This window comes from Pogoniulus pusillus, chromosome 9 (assembly GCF_015220805.1).
Source record: "Pogoniulus pusillus isolate bPogPus1 chromosome 9, bPogPus1.pri, whole genome shotgun sequence".
In the NCBI taxonomy this organism is placed as follows: Eukaryota; Metazoa; Chordata; class Aves; order Piciformes; family Lybiidae; genus Pogoniulus; species Pogoniulus pusillus.
The window spans coordinates 37,530,553-37,555,265 of record NC_087272.1 but is presented as its reverse complement, the minus strand read 5'-3'; the positions used below and the strand labels follow the sequence as shown (position 1 = coordinate 37,555,265).

Here is a 24,713-nt window from a genome sequence, read left to right as displayed (position 1 = left end):
CATGCAGAGTGGGTTGACAGCAGCTCAGAAGAAAAACACTTGGGTGTATAGATTGCTGAGCAGCTCCCCAGGAACCAGCAGTGCCCTCACTGCAGCCCAGAAGGCAGCTAAGTGCTGGACTGTGTCAAGAGGAATGTGGGCATCAGGGCAAGAGAGGGGATTCTGCCCCTTGGCTCTGCTCTGTGGAAACCCAGCCTCTAATCCAGTCTCTAGGGCTGGTGTCCCCAGCAGGAGCAGGACACAGAGGTGCTGGAATGAGCCCAGAGGAGGCCAAAAAGATGATAGAATCATAGAATAAAATCAGAATCAGTCAGGGTTGGAAGGGACTGCAAGGATCATCTAGTTCCAACCCCCCTGCCACGGGCAGGGACACCCTACCCTAGAGCAGGCTGACCAGAGCTTCATCCAGCCTGGCCTTAAACACCTCCAGGGCTGATAGGCTGAGAGATGTGGGGATGTTGAGTCTGGAAAGGAGAAGACTCGGAAGGAACCTTCGAGCTGCCTTCCAATACCTGAAGAGATCCTACAGGAAGGCTGCAGAGGGACTTTTCATCAAGGTGTCTAGAGACAGAACAAAGGGGAAAGGGGGTTGTAGGGAGATGGATGTCAGTTTGTTAACCAAGTAACGAGTGACAGGGCAGGATGAAACAGCCTCAAGTTGCCCCAGGGGAGGAAATGCTTCAGGACTGGACATGAGGAAAAATTCCTTCATAGAAAGGGTTGTCAAGGCCTGGCTCAGGCAGCCCAGGGCAGTGGTGCAGTCCCCTTCCCTCAATGGGTTTCAAAGCTGTGGAGATGTGGTCGGATGAAGCTCCAAGCATCTCAGTCTAGTGGGAGGTGTACATGGCATGGGGTTGGAACTGGATGATCTTTAAGCTGTCTTCCATCCCAATCATTCTATGAGTATGTAATATCTGATAAACTTCCTCATGCTTTTCAGTGACTGCTTTTTGAGCATAGAAGAAAGCTGGTATGCAAGACTGAAACATAAGCAGTAAATATTTGAGTCTTGTGTGACCCAACTGATAGGGCTTTAATACTGCTGACTTCTGGAAATGGGAGAGGGGTTGTCTCTAACTCAGCAGCAGTTAACTGGAGGGTAAACAAGATTATTGTTACCCTTTTACTTTAAGAACAGTGAAATTGTTTCCCAAGAGGGATTTGAAACTAAGCAGAAATAAAACATGGGCATGGATAAGTGCAAGGTGCTACACTCTGGCTGCAATAACCCCATGCAGCACTACAGGCTGGGGGATGAGTGGCTGGAGAGCAGCCTGGCAGAGAAGGACCTAGGTGTGCTGGGTGACAATGGCTGGAGATGAGCCAGCAGTGTGCCCAGGTGGCACAGAAGGGTAGTGTCATTTTGGCTTGTATCAGGAATAGTGTGGCCAGCAGGACCAGCAGGTGACACCAAGTTAGGTGGCAGTGTTGATTTGAATGAGGGTAGAGAGGCTCTCCAGGGGAGCTTGGATAGGCTTAGATCCATGGGCCAACGTTAATGGGATGAGTTTCAACAAGACTAAATGTCAGGTCCTGCACTTGGGTCACAGCAACCCCAAGCAATGCTACAGGCTTGGGGCAGTGTGGCTGGAGAGCTGCCTGGCAGAAAGGGACCTGGGGGCTGTAATAGACAGGAGCTGAATGTGAGCCAGCAGTGTGCCCAGGTGGCCAAGAAAGTCACTGGCATCCTGGCTGGGATTAGCAGGGCTGTGGCCAGCAGGAGCAGGGAGGTGATTGTCCTCTTGGACTCTGCTCTGGTGAGGCCACACCTGGAGTGTTGTGTTCAGTTTGGGCACCTCAATACAAGAGAGCTGTGGAGGTGCTGGAGTGAGTGCAGAGGAGGGCAACAAAACTGGTGAAGGGCCTGGAGGATAAATCCTATGAGGGGTGACTGAGGAAGCTGGGGATGGTTAGTGTGAAACAGAGGAGGTTGAGGGGAGGGCTCATTGCTGTCTACAGCTACCTGAAGGGATATTGTGGAAAGGCTCCTGCTGGGCTCTGCTCACAGGTGATTTGAGGCAGAACTAGAGGGAATGGCCTCAAGCTGAGACTGGGGAGGATTAGATTGGACAGTAGGAAGAAGGTTTTTCACAGAGAGAGTGATCAGGGACTTGAGCTGCCCAGGGAGGTGATGGAGTCACCCACCCTGGATGTGTTTAAGGGTGGTTTGGATGTGGTGCTTAGGGCTATGGTTTAAGGTGAATGTTGTGGAGTAGGATTTTAGGTTGTCCTTGGTGATCCTGAGGGGCTTTGCCAACCTGGATATTTCTGTGTGATTCTGTGATTCTGCTCCTGTACTGGCACTGCTGAGGCTTCACCTTGAGTGCTGTTTGCAGCTCTGAGCCTTCACTGCAAGAGATTTTGAGGGGCTGCAGTGAAGCCAGAGGAGAGCAACGGGACTGAAGGGAAAGGCTGATGAGGAGAGGCTGAGGGAGCTGGGCTTGGTTATCCTGGAGAAGAGAAGACTCAGGAGAGACCTTATCACTCTATAACTACCTGAAGGGAAGTTGTATTCAGGTGGGGGTCAGGCTCTGCTCCCAGGCAGCTTGTGACAGGACGAGAAGGCATGGCCTGAAGCTGTGCCAGGGGAGGTTTGGTTGGATGCTAAGAAGCACTGCCTGATGGAAAGGAGAATTAGACACTGGAATGGACTGCCCAGGAAGATGGTGGAGTCACCATCCCTGGAGGTGTTTAAGGAAGCTTGGATGTGGCTTTTAGTGCCATGGTCTGGTCAGTGTGGTGATGTTAGGTCAGAGGCTGGACTGGATGATCTCAGAGGTCTATTCCAGCCTCAGTGATTCTATGCTTCATTATATCAGGACAGTTACACCATGTGCAGCTTCAGAATGGCAGTAGCTATCAGTTTTTTATAATCAATATCTTGTTCAGATGATGACATTGCTAATCTCTTTGGTTTTAGGCAGCTGCAATCCATGCCCAGAGACTGTAGATGTAAAATGCAATTGTGGCAAAACTGTCATTAAGGTGCCCTGTGGCAGAGAGAGAACCATCAAACCTCCCAAGTGCAGACAGCTCTGCAGGTTAGTTTAAGGTGTCCTTAAAGACAATCATAAAATAGAACTCTAAAAGGCAAAAAATATCTCTTTAATATGAATATCAATATTACTTCTGTGTCTTCTATATTCCTGACTATGCAGATGGAGATTAGCAGGAGTTCTTCCTGTCAAATACCTCTTTGATGCTGTGGTTTCCTGAGCAGCTTGCTGCTGTCAAGGGGGAAGCTCTGTCCTAATGGGCACTTCCAATTCTGCAGTCCCACTCAGTCCTTGAAGTCATCTCTGGAATGCTCTGGGGGCATTTTACCTACAAAACTTGACTGACAAAAGGAAGAAGGGAGATATTTTCTGCTGGGGTGTAGCAAGGTTGCCTATCCTAGAGCAGAATACATAGAGCTGTTTGAATACACAGACTCAGCTTTCATTTGATTTAGAGCTCCTGTGTGATTTTACTGTAATGATGAAGGTGAGGAGGGTTTAGCTTAAATCAGGGCTGCTCTATAATTGTTCCTGTAATGCTCACCAGTGCTGAAGGTGAGGAGAGTTTAGCTTAAATCAGAGCTGCTCTATAATTGTTACTGTAATGCTCAGCACTGCTGAAGGTGAGGAGAGTTTAGCTTAAATCAGAGCTGCTCTATAATTGTTACTGTAATGCTCAGCACTGCTGAAGGTGAGAAGAGTTTAGCTTAAATCAGAGCTGCTCTATAATTGTTCTTGTAATGCTCACCACTGCTGAAGGTGAGGAGAGTTCAGCTTAAATCAGAGCTGCTCTATAATGGTTACTGTAATGCTCAGCACTGCTGAAGGTGAGGAAGATGTGTTTTAAATCAGAGCTGCTCTATAATTGTTCTTGTAATGCTCAGCACTGCTGAAGGTGAGGAGGGTTTAGCTTAAATCAGAGCTGCTCTATAATGGTTCCTGTAATGCTCAGCACTGCTGAAGGTGAGGAGGGTTTAGCTTAAATCAGAGCTGCTCTATAATGGTTCCTGTAATGCTCAGCACTGCTGAAGGTGAGGAGGGTTTAGCTTAAATCAGAGCTGCTCTATAATGGTTCCTGTAATGCTCAGCACTGCTGAAGGTGAGGAGGGTTTAGCTTAAATCAGAGCTGCTCTATAATGGTTCCTGTAATGCTCAGCACTGCTGAAGGTGAGGAGGGTTTAGCTTAAATCAGAGCTGCTCTATAATGGTTCCTGTAATGCTCACCACTGCTGAAGGTGAGAAGTAAACTCACTAAAAAAAGCCCCAACAAACTTAAACTTGTCTCTATTCTTTGTATTTTGAACATAATTTTCCAGTGTCTAACCTCACATTTCTTGCTGCCATATTGATTTGCTCTTGCATTTGACCTCAGTCGACCACCCACCTGCCACCACCCTACCCAGGAGAAACACTACTGTCACTTTGGTCGGTGTCCTCCATGTCGTCAGTCCTGCCAGAAAACCTTGGCCTGTGGTCATCTGTGCCCTGTGCCCTGCCATGATGAAGCACTTGTGAAGCAAACTGGCTTAGTAAGTAAACAGGAAAATATGGTATTGGGTTCTGAATCATAAAATGGCTTGGGTTGGAAGGGATGTCAGAGATCATCTCCTCCAATCTGCCCACCATGGGCAGGGACACTTCTGTTCAAGAAAAGCCTCATCCAGTCTTTTCTGGTCAAAAAAAGACTGGATGAGGCACTTAGTGCCATGGTCTAGTTTATTGGACAGGCCTGGGTGATAGGTTGGACTGGATGAGCTTGGAAGTCTCTTTCAACCTGGTTGATTCTATGATTCTGTGATTGGACAGGGCTGGGTGCTAGGTTGGACTGGATGAGCTTGGAAGTCTCTTCCACCCTGGTTGATTCTATGATTCTCTATGAACTAGACTCAGCTGCTCAAGATCTCATCCAACCTGGCTTTTAACACCCCCCAGGCAGGAGGCATCCACAAGTAACAGTGGCTCTGCAGACACAAAGGAGTCCCTGGGGAGACCTTAGAGCTGCCATTCAGTAGCTGAAAGGATACTACAGGAATGCTGCAGAGGGACTTTTCCTAAGGGTGTCCAACAATAGGATGAAGGGGAATGGTTTGAAGCTGAGGGAGAGCAGGGTTAGACGATCTGAGGAAGAAATTCTTCAGTCCAAGGGTGGTGAGACTCTGGAATAGATTGCCCAGGGAAGTTGTGGCTGCCTCCTCCCTGGAGATGTTCAAGGCCAGGTTGGCTGAGGCCTTGAACAGCCAAATCTAGCTGAGAGGTGTCCCTGCCCATGGTGGGGAGGTTGGAGTAGCTGGTCTCTGAGGTCCCTTTGAACCTAAGCCATTCTGTTATTCTACAGTTAGCACAACTTAAAAGTGAAAAATAGTATGGCCTCTTTAAACATGACACCTGTGTGCTCTGCATGATGATCACAGAACCCTTTGATAATTAAACTTCTTTAGTGATTGAAAGCTGTTTACATTTTTATCTGTATTAAATTCTTAGGAATATTTTGCTGGTTATTTTTCCTCTCTGCTTTATATTTATCAGTACAGACCTTCATTTTGCTGTTTATTTTGCCCCTGACTTTGTGCTTGATATTTATCAGTACAGACCTTCATTTTCCTACCCCTAAGTGTGCTTAGGACTGAACCCTCATTTTTTTTTGTGTGTGAGTGGGTGTTGATTTGCATCAGTAAAGAGTTAATTACTAGGAAAGTGGATTTGCTAGAACTGAGATCTCTGTAGATGAGATGTTTATGGTCAAGCAGAAAGTTCCATTAGTGCTTTGTATTCAACTGGTGTTTTCTTTTGCTCCCAGCATCAGTCTGCAGGCCCTTGGGAGCAGCCATCTGAGCCAGCTTTCATTCAGACTGCATTGCCATGCCCTCCCTGTGAGGTTCCTATACCAGTGTAAGTATTAAAACACAAAACAAAGAGAAAGAAGCTGTGGAAAGGAGGAGTTTTTGGGCATGTCAGTAGCCATGTTTTCCTCTGCAGATGCAGTGACTCTTGGTGAACACCATTCTCATGGAATTGGTGATTCTTTAGTAGGCCTTTCTGTAGGGCTGCCAGAAAAGGTTGGTTGTTTCTAATGCCTGCTGTCTGCAGCGCTGGCTTAAAGTATCACTGCAGTGACAGCCATTGTGATTTGGTAGCCTTCAGTGACACAAAACTTCTTTTCTACAATGTGAGTCTTTGGTTTATGGGATCCTACCTTTACTCATAGTGAGTTGCTGTGTTGTGGCTCAGTTTTCAGTTACTATATGCTAACAAAAGGCAGGTCGGTGCCCCTCATCCTGTCTGCTCGATGTCTTTCTGCTTTAGGCTTGTCCAGAAGTTTCTGCTCCTTGAGCAGAATTCATAGAATCAAGCAGGTTGGAAGAGACCTCCAAGATCATGCAGTCCAACCTAGCACCCAGCCCTGTCCAGTCAACTAGACCATGGCACTAAGTGCCTCATCCAGGCTCTGCTTGAACATCTCCAGGCATGGTGACTCCACCACCTCCCTTGGCAGCCCATTCCAATGCCAACAACTCTCTCTGCCAACAACTTCCTCCTAACATCCAGCCTAGACCTCCCCTAGCACAGCTTGAGGCTGTGTCCCCTTCTTCTGTGGCAGAAGAGACCAAACCCACCTGGCTACAGCCTCCCTTCAGGGAGCTGCAGACAGCAATGAGCTCTGCCCTGAGCCTCCTCTGCTGCAGGCTGCACCCCCCCAGCTCCCTCAGCCTCTCCTCACAGGGCTGTGCTCCAGGCCCCTCCCCAGCCTTGCTGCCCTTCTCTCCACACCTTCCAGCACCTCAACATCTCTCTTGAATTGAGGAGCCCAGAACTGGACACAGCACTCAAGGGCTGGCCTGAGCAGTGCTGAGCACAGGGGTAGAATAACCTCCCTTGTCCTGCTGCCCACACTGCTCCTGAGCCAGCCCAGGATGCCACTGGCTCTGCTGCCCACTTGGGCACACTGCTGCCTCAGCTTCAGCTCCTCTCTCCCTGCACCCCCAGCTCCCTCTCTGCCTGCCTGCTCTCAGCCACTCTGGCCCCAGCCTGTAGTGCTGCTTGAGGTTGTTGTGGCCAAAGTGCAGAACCCTGCACTTGGCCTTGTTCAGTCTCATCCCATTGGCCTCTGCCCACCCATCCAGCCTGGCCAGGTCCCTCTGCAGGGCTCTCCTACCCTCCAACAGCTCTACACCTGCTCCTAGCTTGGTGTCATCTGCAAACTTAGTGATGCTGGACTCAATCCCCTGGTCCAGATCATCAATAAAGATACTGAACAGGACTGGGCCCAGCACTGATCCTTGGGACACACCACTAGTGCTAGCTGGATGTGGCACCATTCACCACCGCTCTCTGGGTTCTGCCATCCGGCCAGTTCCTGACCCAGCACAGAGTGAATCTGTCCAAGCCATGAGCTGCCAGCTTGGCTAGGAGCTTGTTGTGACAGACAGTGTCAAAGGCTTTGCTGCAGTCCAGATAGACTACATCCACAGCCTTCCCCACATTCACCAGGAGGGTAACCTGATCATGAAAGGAGATCAGGTTGGTGAGACAGGACCTGCCCTTCCTAAACCCATGCTGGCTGGGCCTGATCCCTTGGCCATCCTGTAGGTGCTTTGTGATGGCACTCAAGATGACCTGTTCCATGACCTTGCCTGACTCTGAGGTCAGGCTGACAGCTCTGTAGTTTTCTGGCTCCTCTTTACGACCCTTCTTGTGGATGGGGATTCTGCCAGCTTCACCACTCCTAGAAGCTGCAACTGGATAATGTAAAAGAAATGGAGCCTGGTTTATTCTGTGACAAAATGAGATCAGGGGTGAAAGGAAACAAAGCTGCTTTTCAAAAGCAGTTGAGCAAAAGATTGATTGACATTTTAGGAGATCAGGGTTTGAATGAGTCACCATTTGTTACCTTCACAATCCTGATCAGTGTGCAGTTGTTCTTTCCTAGGAGTTGTAGGCTGAGAACTGTGAACATAGGAGTAGATTCTTTCTCTGAAGCAACTGAAAAATAGAATGTGGTATAATAGAAGCAAAGCAGAAGATATTTGGAAGCAGTTGAGGTGATTTTCTTATATTAAACATTAGTAATTTCATATCCAACTAGGTAGTTGTGTGTTAGCTTGCACATAAAAAGCAGGGATTTGGAGGTTGCCATTATAGAATACCATAGTCCAAACAGCTTGGAAAAGAGAAAGCATTGATCTAAGTCTCAAGTTGTGGTGGGGGAGGTCTAGGCTGGATGTCAGGAGGAAGCTCTTGCCAGAGAGAGTGATTGCCATTGGAATGGGCTGCCCAGGGAGGTGGTGGAGTTGCTGTCTCTGGAGGTGTTGAAGCCAAGCCTGGCTGGGGCACTTAGTGCCATGGTCTGGTTGGTTGGGCAGGGCTGGGTGCTAGGTTGGACTGGCTGAGCTTGGAGGTCTCTTCCAACCTGCTTGATTCTCTGATTCTAAGTAGATAGGAGATTTTCTTTTCAAAAGAGATTGCATAATTGTTGTGTGAAAAGCACTGTTTTAACTCCCTTGTTCAAGAAATACATCTTTCCTAAATCTCTTATTCTTCTCTTTTACAGGGAGTGTCTGGGGCAGCATGAGGTGAGTCATGGGAAGTGCTTTTGAAGTGGAATGTGAAGGATATCTCACTTTGTCAGTCTGCAAAAACAGGATTAGAAATATCATGTGGGTTTGGAACACTTTAAAGTCAATGAAGCCTTTATCAGGAGGGCTGACTTACCAGGAGGTATTTTAGTTCCTTTTTGAAGAATATATAACTACCTGACTTAAAAAAATCCTGGGACAGAGATTTTAACTCATGGGGTATATTTAGAAGGGCTGTGGTTAGTAGGTCGAGAGAGGTTCTCCTCCTCCTCTACTCTGCCTTGCTGAGATTGCATCTGGGATATTTTGTCCAGTTCTGGGCCACTCAGTTCAAGAAGGACCTCTGGGAACTGTTTTAAAACCCCTCAGTTCAAGAGGGACCTCTGGGGAGTGCTTTAAAGCCCCTCAGTTCAAGAAGGGTCTCTGGGGAGTGCTTTAAAGCCCCTCAGTTCAAGAAGGGTCTCTGGGGAGTGCTTTAAAGCCCTTCAGTTCAAGAGGGACCTCTGGGGAGTGCTTTAAAGCCCCTCAGTTCAAGAAGGGTCTCTGGGGAGTGCTTTAAAGCCCCTCAGTTCAAGAAGGGTCTCTGGGGAGTGCTTTAAAGCCCCTCAGTTCAAGAAGGGTCTCTGGGGAGTGCTTTAAAGCCCCTCAGTTCAAGAAGGGTCTCTGGGGAGTGCTTTAAAGCCCCTCAGTTCAAGAAGGGTCTCTGGGGAGTGCTTTGAAGCCCTTCAGTTCAAGAGGGACCTCTGGGGAGTGCTTTAAAGCCCTTCAGTTCAAGAAGGGTCTCTGGGGAGTGCTTTAAAGCCCTCAGTTCAAGAAGGACCTCTGGGGACTGCTGTAAAGAGTCCAGTGCAGAGCCACAAAACTGGTAAAGAGTGGAACATCTTCCTTACAAGGAGAGACTGAAGGAGCAGGAAGGCTGGGGAGAGACTGTTTAGGAGGGCCTGTGGTGATAGATGAGGGGCAGAGGTTTGAAACTACAGCAGAGGAGATTGAGGCTGGACATCAGGAGGAAGTTCTTCACAATGAGAGTAGTAAAGTTCTGTAACAGACTGCCCAAGGATGTAGCTGAGGCCCCATTCCTGGAGATCTTCAAGCTGAAACTTGATGTGACCCTGGGCAGCCTGCTCTAGTTGGAGGTGTCCCTGCTGACTGCAGGGGTTTTGGACAAGATGACCTTCGAGGGTCCCTTGCAACCCAAAGCAAGCTGTGAATCTGTGAATGAAAGCTTCCTTCTCTCAGCCAGCAGAGTGCAGTACTTCCTTCCTGCTGGACTTGGTACTTTCTGGAGTGCAGTGAAGTGTCCTAAGCGTCGAGATTCTGACAGCAGCCAAGGATAAGAATGATTCATCTGTGTGTGTGTGTGTGTGTGTGAGGGTGTTGACAGTGCTTATCTGCAGGGTACATTTGTATGTTGTTCTAAAGACTCTCTGGAGAAGAGGAGGCTCAGGGCAGGCCTTATTGTTCTCTACAACTACCTGAAGGGAGGCTGTAGCCAGGTGGAGTTGGGCTCTTCTGCCAGGCACCCAGTGACACAACAAGGGGACACAGCCTCAAGCTGTGCCAGGGCAGGTTCAGGCTGGATGTTAGAAAGATGTTCTTGACAGAGTGATTTGCATGGGAATGGGCTGCCCAGGGAGGTAGTGGAGTTGCTGTCCCTGGAGGTGTTCAAACAAAGCCTGGATGAGGCACTTAGTGCCATGGTTTAGTTAATTAGAAGGTTTAGGTGCTAGGTTGGACTGGGTGATATTGAAGGTCTTTTCCAACCTGATTAATCCTGTGATTCTGTGAAAGAAACCCAGTCCATGTAATGTCTGCAGTGTTTTTGCAGCCACATTGGCTCTTTGCATGTAATTTTACCTCAGACTGAATTCATTTTGTGAACGAGGGAAAATGCTTGTGTGTGTTTATAAACACTTCCATCCTGTCATAGGTTCCATCTCCTAATGGGATTAAAGGGGCAATTTTCTCAAGCAGAGTTTTGCTGGAAGCAGAGCTCATTGCTCTGCTGTGTTGCCACTTGATCAGATTCATCTTTATACATCCTGCATCCGGTTGAGGCCATCTCAAGCACAGCTCCAGGTTGGGCAGTGAGTGGCTGCAGAGCAGCCCTGAGCAGAGGCACTTGGGGGTGCTGCTGGAGGAGAAGCTCCACAGGAGCCAGCAGTGTGCACTTGCAGCCCAGAAAGCCAAGCAGAGCCTGGGCTGCAGCAGCAGCAGTGTGGCCAGCAGGGCCAGGGAGGGGATTCTCCCCCTCTGCTGCACTCTGCTGAGACCCCACCTGGAGTCCTGCATCCAGCTCTGGAGCCCCTGGGACAAGAGGACTGTGGAGATGCTGGAGGGTGTCCAGAGCAGGGCCAGGAGGATGCTGAGAGGCTGCAGCAGCTCTGCTGTGAGCACAGCCTGAAAGAGGTGGGGCTGTGCAGGCTGGAGCAGAGGAGGCTCCCAGGGGACCTTCTTGTGGCCTTCCAGGGTCTGAAGGGGGCTACAAAAAAGCTGGGGAAGGACTTTTGAGGCTGTGGGGGAGTGCCAGGAGTGGGGGGAATGGAGCAAGGCTGGAGGTGGGGAGATTCAGGCTGGATGTGAGGAGGAGGTTGTTGAGCATGAGGCTGGTGAGAGGCTGGAATGGGTTGCCCAAGGAGGTGGTTGAGGCCCCATGGCTGGAGGTATTTGAGGCCAGGCTGGCTGAGGCTGTGTGCAGCCTGCTCTAGGGTAGGGTGTCCCTGGCCATGGCAGGGGGGTTGGAACTGGCTGCTCCTTGTGGTGCCTTCCAACCCTGCCTGATTCTATGGTTTATGGCTTCACCTTATAACTATTTCTCTCTTTCCCCTGTCCTGCTGTACTGGATTTTCATTTTGATACTCCATTTGATGTATCTGTTAGTTGCTTTCATGTGTTTGGGAGGTGTGCTGGAAAGCTTCTTCTCCTTTTTTTCCCCCTTGCTTTCTTTTTCTTGTCCTGTGGTCAGAAAATGATCCTTATTTCCCTTCTTTTTTTTTCCAGTTAGCTTTCATGAAATACTTCTGGTTCTCATCTGTGTTCTATTTTCTGTGGCTCATCAGCCTCCTGGAGTTTGTGACTTCTTTTATGTTCATCTCTGTAGCAAGAGTAGCAACCTCCACTTTAGCCATTTCACAAAGGCATTCCAGTATAGAAAGTAAAACTGCTTTGTGCTGTGGATTCGTTACTGAGGCTCACAACAGGCTGATGTGTCAAGAAATGGAAACAAAGTCTGGAAACAGAATGTGGGTTGAAATGAATTGGAAATCTTTTTGTTTTGGCTAAACTGTCAGTTGATTCCAGAAGACTTTCTTTTATAGCACTCAGAACTTAGGAAAGTCAGGAGTGAGGCAAGCTGAAGCTGTGCTGGATGCAGCCAGAGGGCTGGGATGTTCTCTGCAGTTGGCTGGCTGAAAAGCAGCTGCTGCTTGGGTGCTTCCCTGCCCCTGGCTTCAGTCAGCATTGCATTTCCTCTAGTGTGCTTGAGGCATGATGCCAGAAGGGATGCTCCTCTTCTGCCTCTGTGCTAGTCCTCCTTCACTGGAGCTAATGTGTGCTTATCTGATGGAAAACTCACTCTCAATAAAAGAAGTTGCATCAACATGTTGAATTATGTAGCTGTAGACCTCTGCTGTAACTGGCTGAGCTGCAGCAGGATCAGTAGTCAGAGAGAGACTGAGGGACCATGGGGGGCAAGGAAGGGTAGAGGGGAGGGCAGTGGCAGATCATAATGTTTAGTACATCTTTCATTCATTCTTTTACCTTCCAGCATCTTTTGACTACTTAGATTGCTACTGAAAGGAATTGGTGACTCTGAGGCAGGAAGAGGAGGATGAGAAGGGGCAGGATATTAGGAGCAATGAAAGTATCTTTTGGTATCTTAAGAGGACCTACAAGAAAGTTGAAGAGGGACTTTTTAGGCTGTCAGGTAGTGATAGGACTGGGGAGAATGGAACAAAGCTGGAAATGTGGAGATTCAGACTGGATGTTAGGAAGAAGTTCTTCACCATGGGGGAGGTGAGAGCCTGGAAGAGGTTGCCCAGGGAGGTAGTGGAAGCCTCATCCCTGGAGGTGTTTAAGGCCAGGCTGGATGAGGTTCTAGACAGCCTGATGCAGTGTGAGCTGTCCCTGGCCATGGCAAGGTGGTTGGAACTGGCTGATCCTTGTGGTCCCTTCCAAGCCTGACTGATTGTATGATTCTAAAGTGTTGGCCCTTAGTGTGGGTGTTCACTGGGTGGAGAACTATTCTCTGCTTCGGGCCCTCTTGTCTTAGGTCTGTTGCTTATTTAGTCAACAGAAACAAAAGCTGTCAGAGGCCAAGTTGCAGGATGTTTGCAGGGAGAGCATGAACCAGGCGTTCATGCTGCTTGCAGTGGTTGTGTCAGTGCTTTGGCCAGCATAAAACCACAGAGTTGTTTTGGTTGGGAAAGATCTTTAACATCACTGAGTCCAGCCATTACCTAACTCTACCAAGCCTGGTACTAAACCATGTCCCTTAGCACCACATCTGTGTATCTTTTGAAGCATAATGAGCTTCATCTCTGAGGTAGGGATGGAAGAGTAGCTGGGCATTATGGGTGTAAGTTGCAGCAAAAGAGGTTCTGCCTCAACACAAGGGGGAACTTCTTTACTGGAAGGATCCCAGAGCACTGGCACAGGCTGCCCAGATAGGTTGTGGAGTCTCCTTCTCTGGAGACTTTCAAGGCCTGTCTGGATGTGTTCCTGTGTGATCTGTGTTAGATAAGATTGTTCTACTCTGGTGTGGGGGGATTAACTTAATGATCTCTTTGGGTCCCTTCCAACCCCTAACATCCTATGATCCTATGACATGATAGCCTCAAGGTTTTCATTTGTGTCTTCATTCAGCCTGCCATGCAGATTCCTCCTGTTCACAGAGACTCTGTGGGTCATGGTGAGGAGTTCAGAAGCCTTGTGAATTATCTCTTATTTTGCAGTGACTTGATGTGGACTACATTTTGGTGAAGCCTGGAACATATCTCTGTAGGCAATTAGGTTGTATATTTTTGCTTTAGGAATGAGGGAAGTTGATGTGGACACTCCTGAAGAGAGAATGCCCCTTGCTGTACTCTGGGGGGGATTGTCCTCTCTTTAGCTTTCAGTTTCAGTGCTCACCTGGGTATATACCAAATCAGCTTAGAAACCTAGCAAAAGACAAGGAGCTTTCTTCCATTAATTCACAGGCTCACAGGATGTCAGGGCTTGGAAAGGACTCACAGAGTTCATCCAGTCCAACCCCCCTGCCAGAGCAAGGCCATATAATCTAGCTCAGGTTACACAGGAACACAACCAGACAGGCTTTGAAAGCCTCCAGACAAGGAGATTCCACAGCCCCTCTGGGCAGCCTGTGCCAGTGCTCTGTGACCTTTACAGTCAAGAAGTTCCCCTTGTGTTGAGGTGGAACCTCCTGTGCTGCAGCTTCCATCCATTGTTCCTTGTCCTATCCCAGGGAGCAGTGAGCAGAGCCTGTCCCCCTACTCCTGACCCCCAGCCCTCAAATGTTTATAAGCATTGATTAAATCCCCTCTCAATCTTCTCTTCTCCAGACTAAACAGCCTCAGGTCCCATTTGGCCTGAAGGTTTCTGCACCCATTGAAGGGTTACATCACCCAGCAGTAACCATGGCCCAGTTGTACATGACAGCCATAGTGATGCAAAACAACCAATTGTAATACACATTCCCTGCTGGATCCATGATGAAAATATCTTTCTTCTTCCTAAGTGATAGGCAGGGGATGGGGGGAAAGATGGAAATTTAGTGAGAGACTCCTCTCCAGACTAAACAGCCTCAGGTCCCTCAGCCTCTCCTCATCAGGCAGTGCTCCAGTCCCCTCATCATCCTTGTTGCCCTCTGCTGGACCCTCTTCAGCAGATCCCTGGATCTTAAACTGGGGAGCACAAAACTGAAGGCAGTGCTGAGGATGAGGTCTCAGCAGGGCAGAGTAGAGGGGGAGGAGAACCTCCCTTGATCTGCTGGATACACTTTTCTTAATACACCCCAGGAACCCACTGGCCTTCTTGGCCACAAGGACACATTGCTGCCTCATGTTCCCTTTTTTGCTTGGTAGAATTGTCCTGCTCTTCTTCAAAGTAAGTGACAGAGGCATACAGTTAGAATAGTGGAAGTGGAAGAGAGAAAAGGAAAGGTGAAGACCTTCAGTCAATGTAAGCCTTCACCCAAGGTCACAGCCTTTGCCTAGTCCAAGTGAGTTATGTCACATTAGCCTGTTGTGTAATAACATCACAAATGGTTCCTGTTTTTCCTCTGCAAAATGATCATGATATTAAGAAAAAAAAAACAACTCATTTTTTTGACAGCATCACAGAAATGAATTTATTCTTTTTTTTTTCCCCCCTGCATGTGAATATTATATAATGGTTAGAAAATAGGAACAGCAAAGTTTCCTCTCTAACATTTGAGATCCAGAGAGACTTGTCCTATTTGACTTGAGGAAAGTGAGGACAAATACATCATCAGGCATTAGAATCCTAGTCCTGTCCTAGAGCCATTTCTTCTTGCAGGTTGTTTTCTGTTTGGAGGATTGTGAAGTGGTTTGGGTTTGTGATGACCACAACACAATTAACACTGTGATAGCAAACTTAACTGTCTTCAGCAGTAACTATGAAGTTGTTTAGGAACAGAGTCCTACACTTTGGCCACAACAACTCCAAGCAGTGCTATAGGCTGGGGACAGAGGGGCCTGAGAGCAGCCAGACAGAGAGGCTGAGAGCAGCCAGGCAAAGAGGGACCTGGGGATGCTGGTAGATAGTAGCTGAAGATGAGGCAGCAGTGCCCAGGTGGGCAGCAGACCCAATGGCATTCTGGGCTGGCTCAGGAGCAGTGTGGGCAGCAGGAGCAGGGCAGTCCTTCTCTCCCTGTACTCAGCTCTGGTCAGGCCACACCTTGAGTGCTGTGTCCAGTTCTGGGCTCCTCAATTCAAGAGAGATGTTGAGGTGCTGGTGAGGGGCCTGGAGCACAGCCCTGTGAGGAGAGGCTGAGGGAGCTGGGGGTGTGCAGCCTGCAGCAGAGGAGGCTCAGGGCAGAGCTCACTGCTGCCTGCAACTACCTGAAAGGAGGCTGTGGCCAGGTGGGACTGCAGCTTTCACTTCATGATAGAAGATAACCCTTGCTGAAGTGACAAAGCACTCTGCTGTTATCTCAGTCATGGCCTTGACATTACAGATTTCATTTGTTTAATAATTTATTGCCCAAGCAAGTTTGTAGATCACAGAATCACAGAGTGTCAGGGGCTGGAAGGGACCTCTAAAGCTCACCCAGTCCAAACCCCTGCCAGAGCTGGATAACCTAGAGCAGATCACACAGGAACACATCCCGGCAGGTCTCAAGTATCTCCAGAGAGGGAGGCTCCACAACCCCCCTGGGCAGCCTGTTCCAGGGTTCTGGTACCCTCACAGGGAGAATAGTTTTCCTCATGTTTGCATGGAACTTCCTATGCCTCCCTGGGACCTTCTCTTCTCCAGGCTAAACAACTCCAACTCTTTCAGGCCGTCTTCACAGGGGATGTGCTCCAGCCCTCTCATCATCCTCATCATCCCCTCGTCGTCCCTGGGGCAGTTCAAGGCAAGGTTGGATGTGGCACTTGGTGCCATGGTCTAGCCTTGGGCACTGTGGTAAAGGGTTGGACTTGATGATCTGTGAGGTCTCTTCCAACCTTGGTGATACTGTGATACTGTGATCATCACAGCCTTCTCTTAACCTTATCTACCAGTATCTCGTGTGTGTATCTATAGGTAGCCCAGGTGCAGCCTGTGTGCTTGCACACTGTGTGTGTCTATGTTAATTTGTTGATTCCTTTCCAACTTGTAGGTTAGTCCCTTACCATGCCACTCTGCCAATCCCTACTCGTGTAAAAGGCTTTGTGGGCGGCTTCTGGAGTGTCAGAACCACACCTGTATGAAAGAATGTCATCGTGTGACTAAGCTGAACAGTGGTGCAGGTGGAAAGAAGGTAGGTTGCTAATCCTTCTGGTTTTTAGTTTTGTTTTCTTTTTTTTTCCTTAATACATTCTTTAGTTTTAACAGAGCTGTGCTGCTGTTGGTTGCATCACTGGAAACGAGAAGGACTCCACAGTTCTTGCAGGCTTTGTGTAGGATACAGACTGGAAGCAACACCATAGCAGCTCCCAGCACATACCTGAGCTAGGATTTTCTTGAACCAGAGTCCAATGGGATGGCATTCAACAGCTCCAAGTGCAGGGTGCTGCACTTTGGCCACAACAACCCCATGCAGAGATACAGGCTGGGGTCGGAGTGGCTGGAGAGCAGCCAGACAGAGAGGGATCTGGGGGTGCTGATTGATACCCACCTGAACATGAGCCAGCAGTGTGCCCAGGTGGCCAAGAGAGCCAGTGGCATCCTGGCCTGCATCAGGAATGGTGTGGCCAGCAGGAGCAGGGAGGTCATTCTGCCCCTGTACTCTGCACTGGTTAGACCACACCTTGAGTACTGTGTTCAGTTCTGGGCCCCCCAGTTTAGGAGGGACATTGAGATGCTTGAGCGTGTCCAGAGAAGGGCGACGAGGCTGGGGAGAGGCCTTGAGCACAGCCCTACGAGGAGAGGCTGAGGGAGCTGGGATTGTTTAGCCTGGAGAAGAGGAGGCTCAGGGGAGACCTTATTGCTGTCTACAACTACCTGAGGGGTGGTTGTGGCCAGGAGGAGGTTGCTCTCTTCTCTCAGGTGGCCAGCACCAGAACGAGAGGACACAGCCTCAGGCTGTGCCAGGGGAGATTTAGGCTGGAGGTGAGGAGAAAATTCTTCCCTGAGAGAGTCATTGGACACTGGAATGGGCTGCCCGGGGAGGTGGTGGAGTCGCCGTCCCTGGAGCTGTTCAAGGCAGGACTGGACGTGGCACTTGGTGCCATGGTCTGGCCTTGAGCTCTGTGCTAAAGGGTTGGACTTGATGATCTATGAGGTCTCTTCCAACCTTGGTGATACTGTGAAATAGAATGACTTAGTTTGCTGCTTAAAATCAAGCAAAGAAACCTCCCCACCCCTGTGTTACAGAGCAGCATGTCATGACTGAAGTATTACAGTACCATGGTGCGTGGGAAAAGTTAGGTCTGAGTATGAAAATGACTTCTCTTTCTGACAGTTTTCCATGGAGAATTAGCAGGCTCAGTGGCAGTTTTCCAAATGACTAAGATTAGGAGGGCTTTTTTTTTCTGCCCAGGAAGCAAAACTCTAACTGACAAGCAATATAAATTTCAGTGTATTTCAATAACTGTTTTTGCTTGGGGGAATATCTTCTTGAGTAGCTGGAGCCCCTTAGCAAAACCAACTCCCCCAACTCTTTTCTTCTCTAGAAGACTTTATTGATGGCATCTATCAATTGATTTGCACTTTCTTCTTTTGGTTTTGTTTTGTCAGGCAGGTCCAGAATGTTCACAGTGTGAAGAGGAGTGTGCTAAACCTCGGCCTCCTGGCTGTCCTCATCAGTGTGTTTTGCCCTGCCATCCTGGAGCTTGCCCATCTTGCCTCCAGATGCTTAAAACAAAGTGTCACTGCAAACTCTCTGTACTGTATATTGAATGCTTGTAAGTGTCACATCTGAACCCAGCTTTCATAGCACTGCTACTGGCTGGAAAGTGTTTGAAATGTTTGGGGGTGGGAGCAGCTCCTAGGGTGAGTTATCGCAGTTCAGTGTGGAGAGGAGAAGTCTCTGAGGTGACCTTATGGTGGCCTTTCAGTATCTGAAGGGGGCCTACAAGAAAGCTGGGGAGGGACTTGTTAGATTGATAGGACTTTTTAGGTTGATTAGGAGGAAGTTCTTCACAAAGAGAGTGATTTCCCATTGGAATGGGCTGCCCAGGGAGGTGGTGGAGGCACTGTCCCTGGAGGTGTTCAAGAAAAGCCTGGATGAGGCACTTAGTGCCATGGTCTGGTTGACTGGACAGGGCTGGGTGCTAGGTTGGACTGGATGAGCTTGGAGGTCTCTTCCAACCTGCTTGATTCTATGATTCTATGACTGGGGGGAATGGAACCAAGCAAGAAATGGGGAGATTTAGCCTGGATGTTAGGAAGAAGTTCTTGACCATAGGAATGGTGAGAGCCTGGAATGAGTTGCCCAAAGAGATGGTGGAAGCCTCATCCTAGGAAGTGTTTAAGGCCAGGTTGGATGAGGCTCTAAACAGCCTGATGTAGTGTGAGGTGTCCCTGCCCATGGCAAGGGGGTTGGAACTGAATGATCCTTGTGGTCCCTTCCAACCCTGACTGATTCTGTGATTCTCCTCTTTGCCTTCTTTCTGATAAACTAAGCTGAAAAGAGGAATAAAGCATGATTCTGTGATTTCCACTGAAGAGTGTAACTTCTAATCACACAGTATCACAGTATCAGCAAGGTTGGAAAAGACCTCACAGATCATCAAGTCCAACCCTTTACCACAATTCTCAAGGCTAGACCATGGCACCAAGTCCAGTTCTGGGCTCCTCAATTCAAGAGAGATGTTGAGGTGCTGGAAGGTGTCCAGAGAAGAGCATCAAGGCTGGGGAGGGGCCTGGAGCACAGCCCTATGAAGAGAGGCTGAGGGAGCTGGGGGTGTGCAGCCTGCAGCAGAGGAGGCTCAGGGCAGAGCTCATTGCTGTCTACAACTACCTGCAGGGAGGCTGTAGCCAGGTGGGGTTGGGCTCTGCTGCCAGACAACCAGCAACAGAAGAAGGGGACACAGTCTCAAGATGTGCCAGGGAAAGTATAGACTGGGAGTTAGGAGGAAGCTCTTCACAGAGAGAGTGATTGGCATTGGAATGGGCTGCCCAGGGAGGTGGTGGAGTTGCTGTGCCTGGAGGTGTTGAAACAAAGCCTGGATGAGGCACTTAGTGCCATGGTCTGGTTGATTGGCCAGGGCTGAGTGCTAGGTTGGACTGGATGATCTTGGAGCTCTCTTCCAACCTGCTTGATTCTATGATTCTGTGAAAGGAGGCACTTCTCTTTACAATGAGATGCATTTAAATTATACCCCTGATTTTCTGGTTTTACTGACTTCTTTTGTTTGTTTGTTTGTAATCTGTTCCAGGAAGCTTACAGGAGCTGATTTAAAAGAAAAAGAGCTTCTTCTCTCCTGCAGAAATCAATGTCCAAAAGAGGTAAGCCATATTAACACAAAGATGCTGAGAGGGCTGCAGCAGCTCTGCTCTGAGGACAGGCTGAGAGAGTTGGAGAAGAGAAGGCTTCCAGGAGACCTTGGAGTGGCCTTCCAGTATCTGAAGGGAGGCTACAGGAGGGCTGGGGGGAGACTATTGACAAGGTCTTGTAATGACAGCATAAGAAGTAATGAATTTGAACTGGCAGAGGAGAGATTTAGACTGGATGTTAGGAAGAAGTTGTTTGCAGTGAGGGTAGTGAGACACTGGCACAGGTTGCCCAGGGAGGTTGTGGCTGCTCCCTCCCTGGAGGTGTTCAAGGCCAGGTTAGATGAGGCCTTGAGCAACCTGTACTAGTGGGAGGTGTCCCTGCCTGTAGCAGGGGGTTGGAACTGGATGATCTTTGAGGTCCCTTCCAACCTAAACCATTCTATGATGTGTGTGTGTAACTTTGTGGAGGTTGTTTTTGTAAGGGTGTTGAAACAGTTTTGTGGGCTGAGTGAAATAGGAACGTTTAGTCTGGATGCTAGAGGTGAAGGTGGTTAGTCAGATACACTCAGAGCACAGTTTTAGGCTGTCAGGTAGTGATAGGACTAGGGAGAATGGAACAAAGCTAGAAATGGGTAGATTTAGACTGGCAGTTAGGAAGAGGTTCTTCACCATGGGGGTGGTGAGAGCCTGGAAGAGGTTGGCCAGGGAGGTGGTGGAAGCCTCATCCCTGGAGGTATTTAAGGCCAGGCTGGATGAGGTTCTAGACAGCCTGATGTAGTGTGAGGTGTACCTGGCCATGGCAAGGAGGTTGGAACTAGATGATCCTTGTGGTCCTTTCCAAGCCTGACTGATTCTCTGATTCTAAGTCAAAGTGCAAGGTTGTGCATCTGGTTTGGGCCAATCCTGAGCACAACTCCAGATTGGGTACAGTGTGTGTTGAGAGTAGCTTTGAAGAAAGAGACTTGTATGTACTATTTGATGAGAGGAATTCCTTCAGGTATCAGAAGACAGCTCTAAGATCCCCACAGGGTCTTCTCTTCTCCAGGCTGAACACCCCTAGCTCCCACAGTCTGTCCTCATAGCATAGGTGCTCCAGCACTTGGATCAGCTTTGTGACTCCATCTAAACTCAGTCCAGCAGCTCTGTCTCACTCTCATGATGAGCTCACCAGAGCTGCACACAGTAGTGTTTCCAGTCCTAAACTCTCCAGAATTTTGAGGAAATTCTCCTTCCCTGCAATAAAAATGCTTGTACTAAAGAACATCATTTAGAGTCATAGAATCAAGCAGGTTGGAAGAGAGCTCCAAGCTCAGCCAGTCCAACCTAGCACCCAGCCCTATCCAGTCAACCAGACCATGGCACTAAGTGCCTCATCCAGGCTTTGTTTCAACACCTCCAGGGATGGTGACTCCACCACCTCCCTGGGCAGCCCATTCCAATGCCAATCACTCGCTCTGCCAACAGCTTCCTCCTAACATCCAGACTAGACCTCCCCTGGCACAACCTGAGACTGTGTCCCCTTGTTCATCTTTGCCTTCATTAGAAAACTTGCACTGAGTAATTGCAGAAATGGGCCAGGATTCCTGCTTGGTTTTCAGACAAGATGATGCTAATCCCAAGAGGAAGGCTGTGCTCTGTGCTGCTTTTGTGCCTCCTGTCTTTTACCCTTGTAGCTGCCTTTCTGATGTCTTTTTTTCTGTAAATCAATGTGCCTGTCACCATTTTCTCATCTGGCTGGCTGAGAGCTCTCTTCCTGGTGGGGGAACACTTTTGGATGTTATTTCATTCTCCATTTACCTCTTCATTTTGTCCTTGCATTTTCCTCTCTATTACTTTGGTTTGCTTTGCTCCAAGACTTCCTCCTCTTTATTTTCAAGGGTGCTTATAATCTCTTAACATGAAGTATGTGTTCCTGTATTTCAGCTTCTCTTCAAAGCCTTCTTTTTAGAAGTATTATTATTCCCCCCCCCCTACATTTCTCATCTTTGATTAATGTAACTGTTGTGATATTTATTTTTTTCCTGGGCATATTTCCATAAACTCAGTCTGGGATTCCAAATCCATCTAGTAGAGGTTCTGAATTCAAGCTTGCAGTTCAGGGTTGCTCTATTCCAGGGGTTATGTCTTTTTTATTTAGTGCAGTGAGATGTGAAAGAATCATAGAACAGAATCATAGAATCAAGCAGGTTGGAAGAGAGCTCCAAGCTCATCCAGTCCAACCTAGCACCCAGCCCTGCCCAACCAACCAGACCATGGCACCAAGTGCCCCAGCCAGGCTTGGCTTGGGCTCCTCAATTCAAGAGAGATGTTGAGGTGCTGGAAGGTGTCCAGAGAAGTGCAACAAGGCTGGGGAGAGGCCTGGAGCACAGCCCTGTGAGGAGAGGCTGAGGGAGCTGGGGGTGTGCAGCCTGCAGCAGAGGAGGCTCAGGGGGGACAGGCTCTGCTCACTGCTCCCTGGGATAGGACAAGGGCAATGGGTCTAAGTTGCAGCAAAAGAGGTTCTACCTCAGCACAAGGGGGAACTTCTTTACTGTAAGGGTCACAGAGCCCTGGCACAGGCTGCCCAGAGAGGTTGTGGGGTCTCCTTCTCTGGAGACTTTCCAGGCCTGTCTGGATGTGTTCCTGTGTGATCTGTGTTAGATAGGATTGTCCTGCTCTGGCAGGGGGGTTGGATCAATGATCTCCTTGGGTCCCTTTCAACCCCTAATGTCTTGTGAGCCTGTGAAGACTTTCTTGACAGTGAGGGTGGTGAGACACTGGAACAGGTTGCCATGGGAGGATGTGGATAACCCTTCCCTGGAGACGTTCAGTACCAGGCTTGATGAGGAACCTGGGAAGGTGTCCCTGCCCATGACAAGGGGGTTGGAACTAGATGATGTTTAAAGTCTCTTCCAAGCCAAACGATTCTATGAGTTTAGAACACTTAATGTTTACAAATCAATTATGTCTGCCCTAAATTGAATTGGAAATGTTTTGTGTTCAGCCCTGAGAGCATCAAGTAAATTTCAAAATAGTGGTTTATGAGCATTTTCTTACTAGGTGCCAGAAGCCAACCTTGGCTCCTGAGCAGAGCTCAGTGAAGTTGCTGTTTGCTCAGTGTGCACTGTCACTCCATCAAGCTTAGCATAGTGCAGCTTGAGTTCTATGCCATGCAGTGTTTTAGAATGGTCATAGAATGGTCTGGGTTGGAAGGGGCCTCCAAAGCTCATCCAGTCCAACCCCCTCTGCCCTCAGCATCCTCAACTGGATCAGGTTGCCAGAGCCCTGTCGAGCCTCACCTTGAATATGCTGTCTACAACTACCTGAAGGGATAGGTGGGGGTTGGTCTCTGCTGCCAGGCATCCAGCAACAGAACAAGGGGACACAGCCTGAAGCTGTGCCAGGGCAGGTCTAGGTCTAGGCTGGATGTGAGGAGGAAGTTGTTGGCAGAGAGAGTGATTGGCATTGGAATGGGCTGCCCAGGGAGGTGGTGGAGTCTTTGTGCCTGGAGTTGTTCAAGCAGAGCCTGGCTGGAGCACTTAGTGCCATGGTCTGGTTGATTGTCTAGAGCTAGGTGCTAGCTTGGACTGGATGATCTTGGAAGTTTCTTCCAACCTGGTTGATTCTATTCTATTCTAAAAGAGTGGATGAGGCACTTAGTGCCATGGTCTAGTTTGTTGGACAGGGCTGGGTGCTAGGTTGGCCTGGATGAGAATGAAGTCTCTTCCAGCCTCACTGATTCTATTCTAAAAGCCTGGATGAGGCACTTAGTGCCATGGTCTGGTTTGCTGGACAGGCCTGGGTGGTAGGTTGGCCTGGATGAGCTTGGAGGTCTCTTCCAACCTGCTTGATTCTATGATTCTATCTCCAAGCATAAGGCCTTAATGACCTACATGGGCAACCTATTCCAGTGTTCCACTACCTTCATGGTAAAGAACTTCACTGAAGTCTTAGCTTTAAGAAGGTTTTTCTTTTTTTGGTTAATCATAGAATCAGCCAGGTTGGAAGAGACCTCCAAAATCATCCAGTTCAACCCAGCACCCAGCCCTATCCAGTCAGCAATGGAAGTAGTGGTACCAGTACACTACAGGATTTGAATTCCAGGTTGTGTGCTACATGTGGAGATTATGAAAATCAACTCCATTGTCTGATCCCTTGGGAAAAAATAGAGCAGCAACTTAGAAGTCTTGAGACATTTCATGGTTTTGTTTGGGCTGTGGCAGTATGAAACTATGAAAATGAGCTCTAGTATTATGCTGCACAGCTCCCATTTCCTTCCTGCTTTAGGGAGAAGCAAAGGCTTTGATATTGCCACAGCTGTTAGATGAGATGCTTTAATTAAAAAGCTCTCTCTCTTGTTTAGTAACAATAACTAAATGTCCTCTTGAAGGAAATGTAACTTTGTTGTTGTTTTTTTAATCAGGGGTGATTAAATTCTTTGGAGGATGCTTGCAGATGTTTTGGGAAGGTTCTCACATGGAAGTTTTAACAGACTGTCAGTCTTTGTCTTTTATGTGCAGGGATCCTACAGGAAGGCTGCAGAGGGACTTTTCATCAGGGTGTCTAAAGACAGGACAAGTGGGAATGGTTAGAAGCTGAAGGAGAGCAGAGAAGGAATTCTTAAGTATCAGGGTGGTCAGACAGGGTGGTGGGGGTTGGTCTCTTCTGCCAGGCAACAAGGGGACACAGTCTCAAGTTGTGGCGGGGGAGGTCTAGGCTGGATGTTAGGAGGAAGTTCCTGGCAGAGAGAGTGATTGGCATTGGAATGGGCTGCCCAGGGAGGTGGTGGAGTGGCTGTGGCTGGAGGTGTTGCAGCCAAGCCTGGCTGGGGCACTTAGTGGCATGGTCTGGTTGCTTGGCCAGGGCTGGGTGCTAGGTTGGACTGGATGAGCTTGGAGGTCTCTTCCAACCTGCTTGATTCTATGACTCTAGAACAGGCTGCTCAGGGAGGTTGTGGCTGCCTCCTTCTTGGAGTTGTTCAAGGCTGGGTTGGATGAGGCCTTAAGCAGCTGAGTCTAGTTCAGAGTTGTCCCTGCCCATGGTGGGGAGGTTGGAGTAGATG

At 48.7% G+C, this 24,713-nt stretch overlaps 1 protein-coding gene across 1 annotated transcript in view; it reads left to right on the top strand.

Moving 5' to 3' along the window:
* The window catches only part of NFXL1 (nuclear transcription factor, X-box binding like 1), a 59,509-nt gene that overhangs the window by 17,848 nt on the left and 16,948 nt on the right, over positions 1–24,713 (top strand). Inside the window, exons 12-18 of the mRNA XM_064149225.1 lie at positions 2,921–3,041; positions 4,369–4,525; positions 5,794–5,885; positions 8,545–8,566; positions 16,413–16,553; positions 17,972–18,138; positions 19,615–19,684. Of these exons, the coding sequence (XP_064005295.1) occupies positions 2,921–3,041; positions 4,369–4,525; positions 5,794–5,885; positions 8,545–8,566; positions 16,413–16,553; positions 17,972–18,138; positions 19,615–19,684 (770 nt within the window). The remainder of the gene's footprint in view (positions 1–2,920; positions 3,042–4,368; positions 4,526–5,793; positions 5,886–8,544; positions 8,567–16,412; positions 16,554–17,971; positions 18,139–19,614; positions 19,685–24,713) is intronic.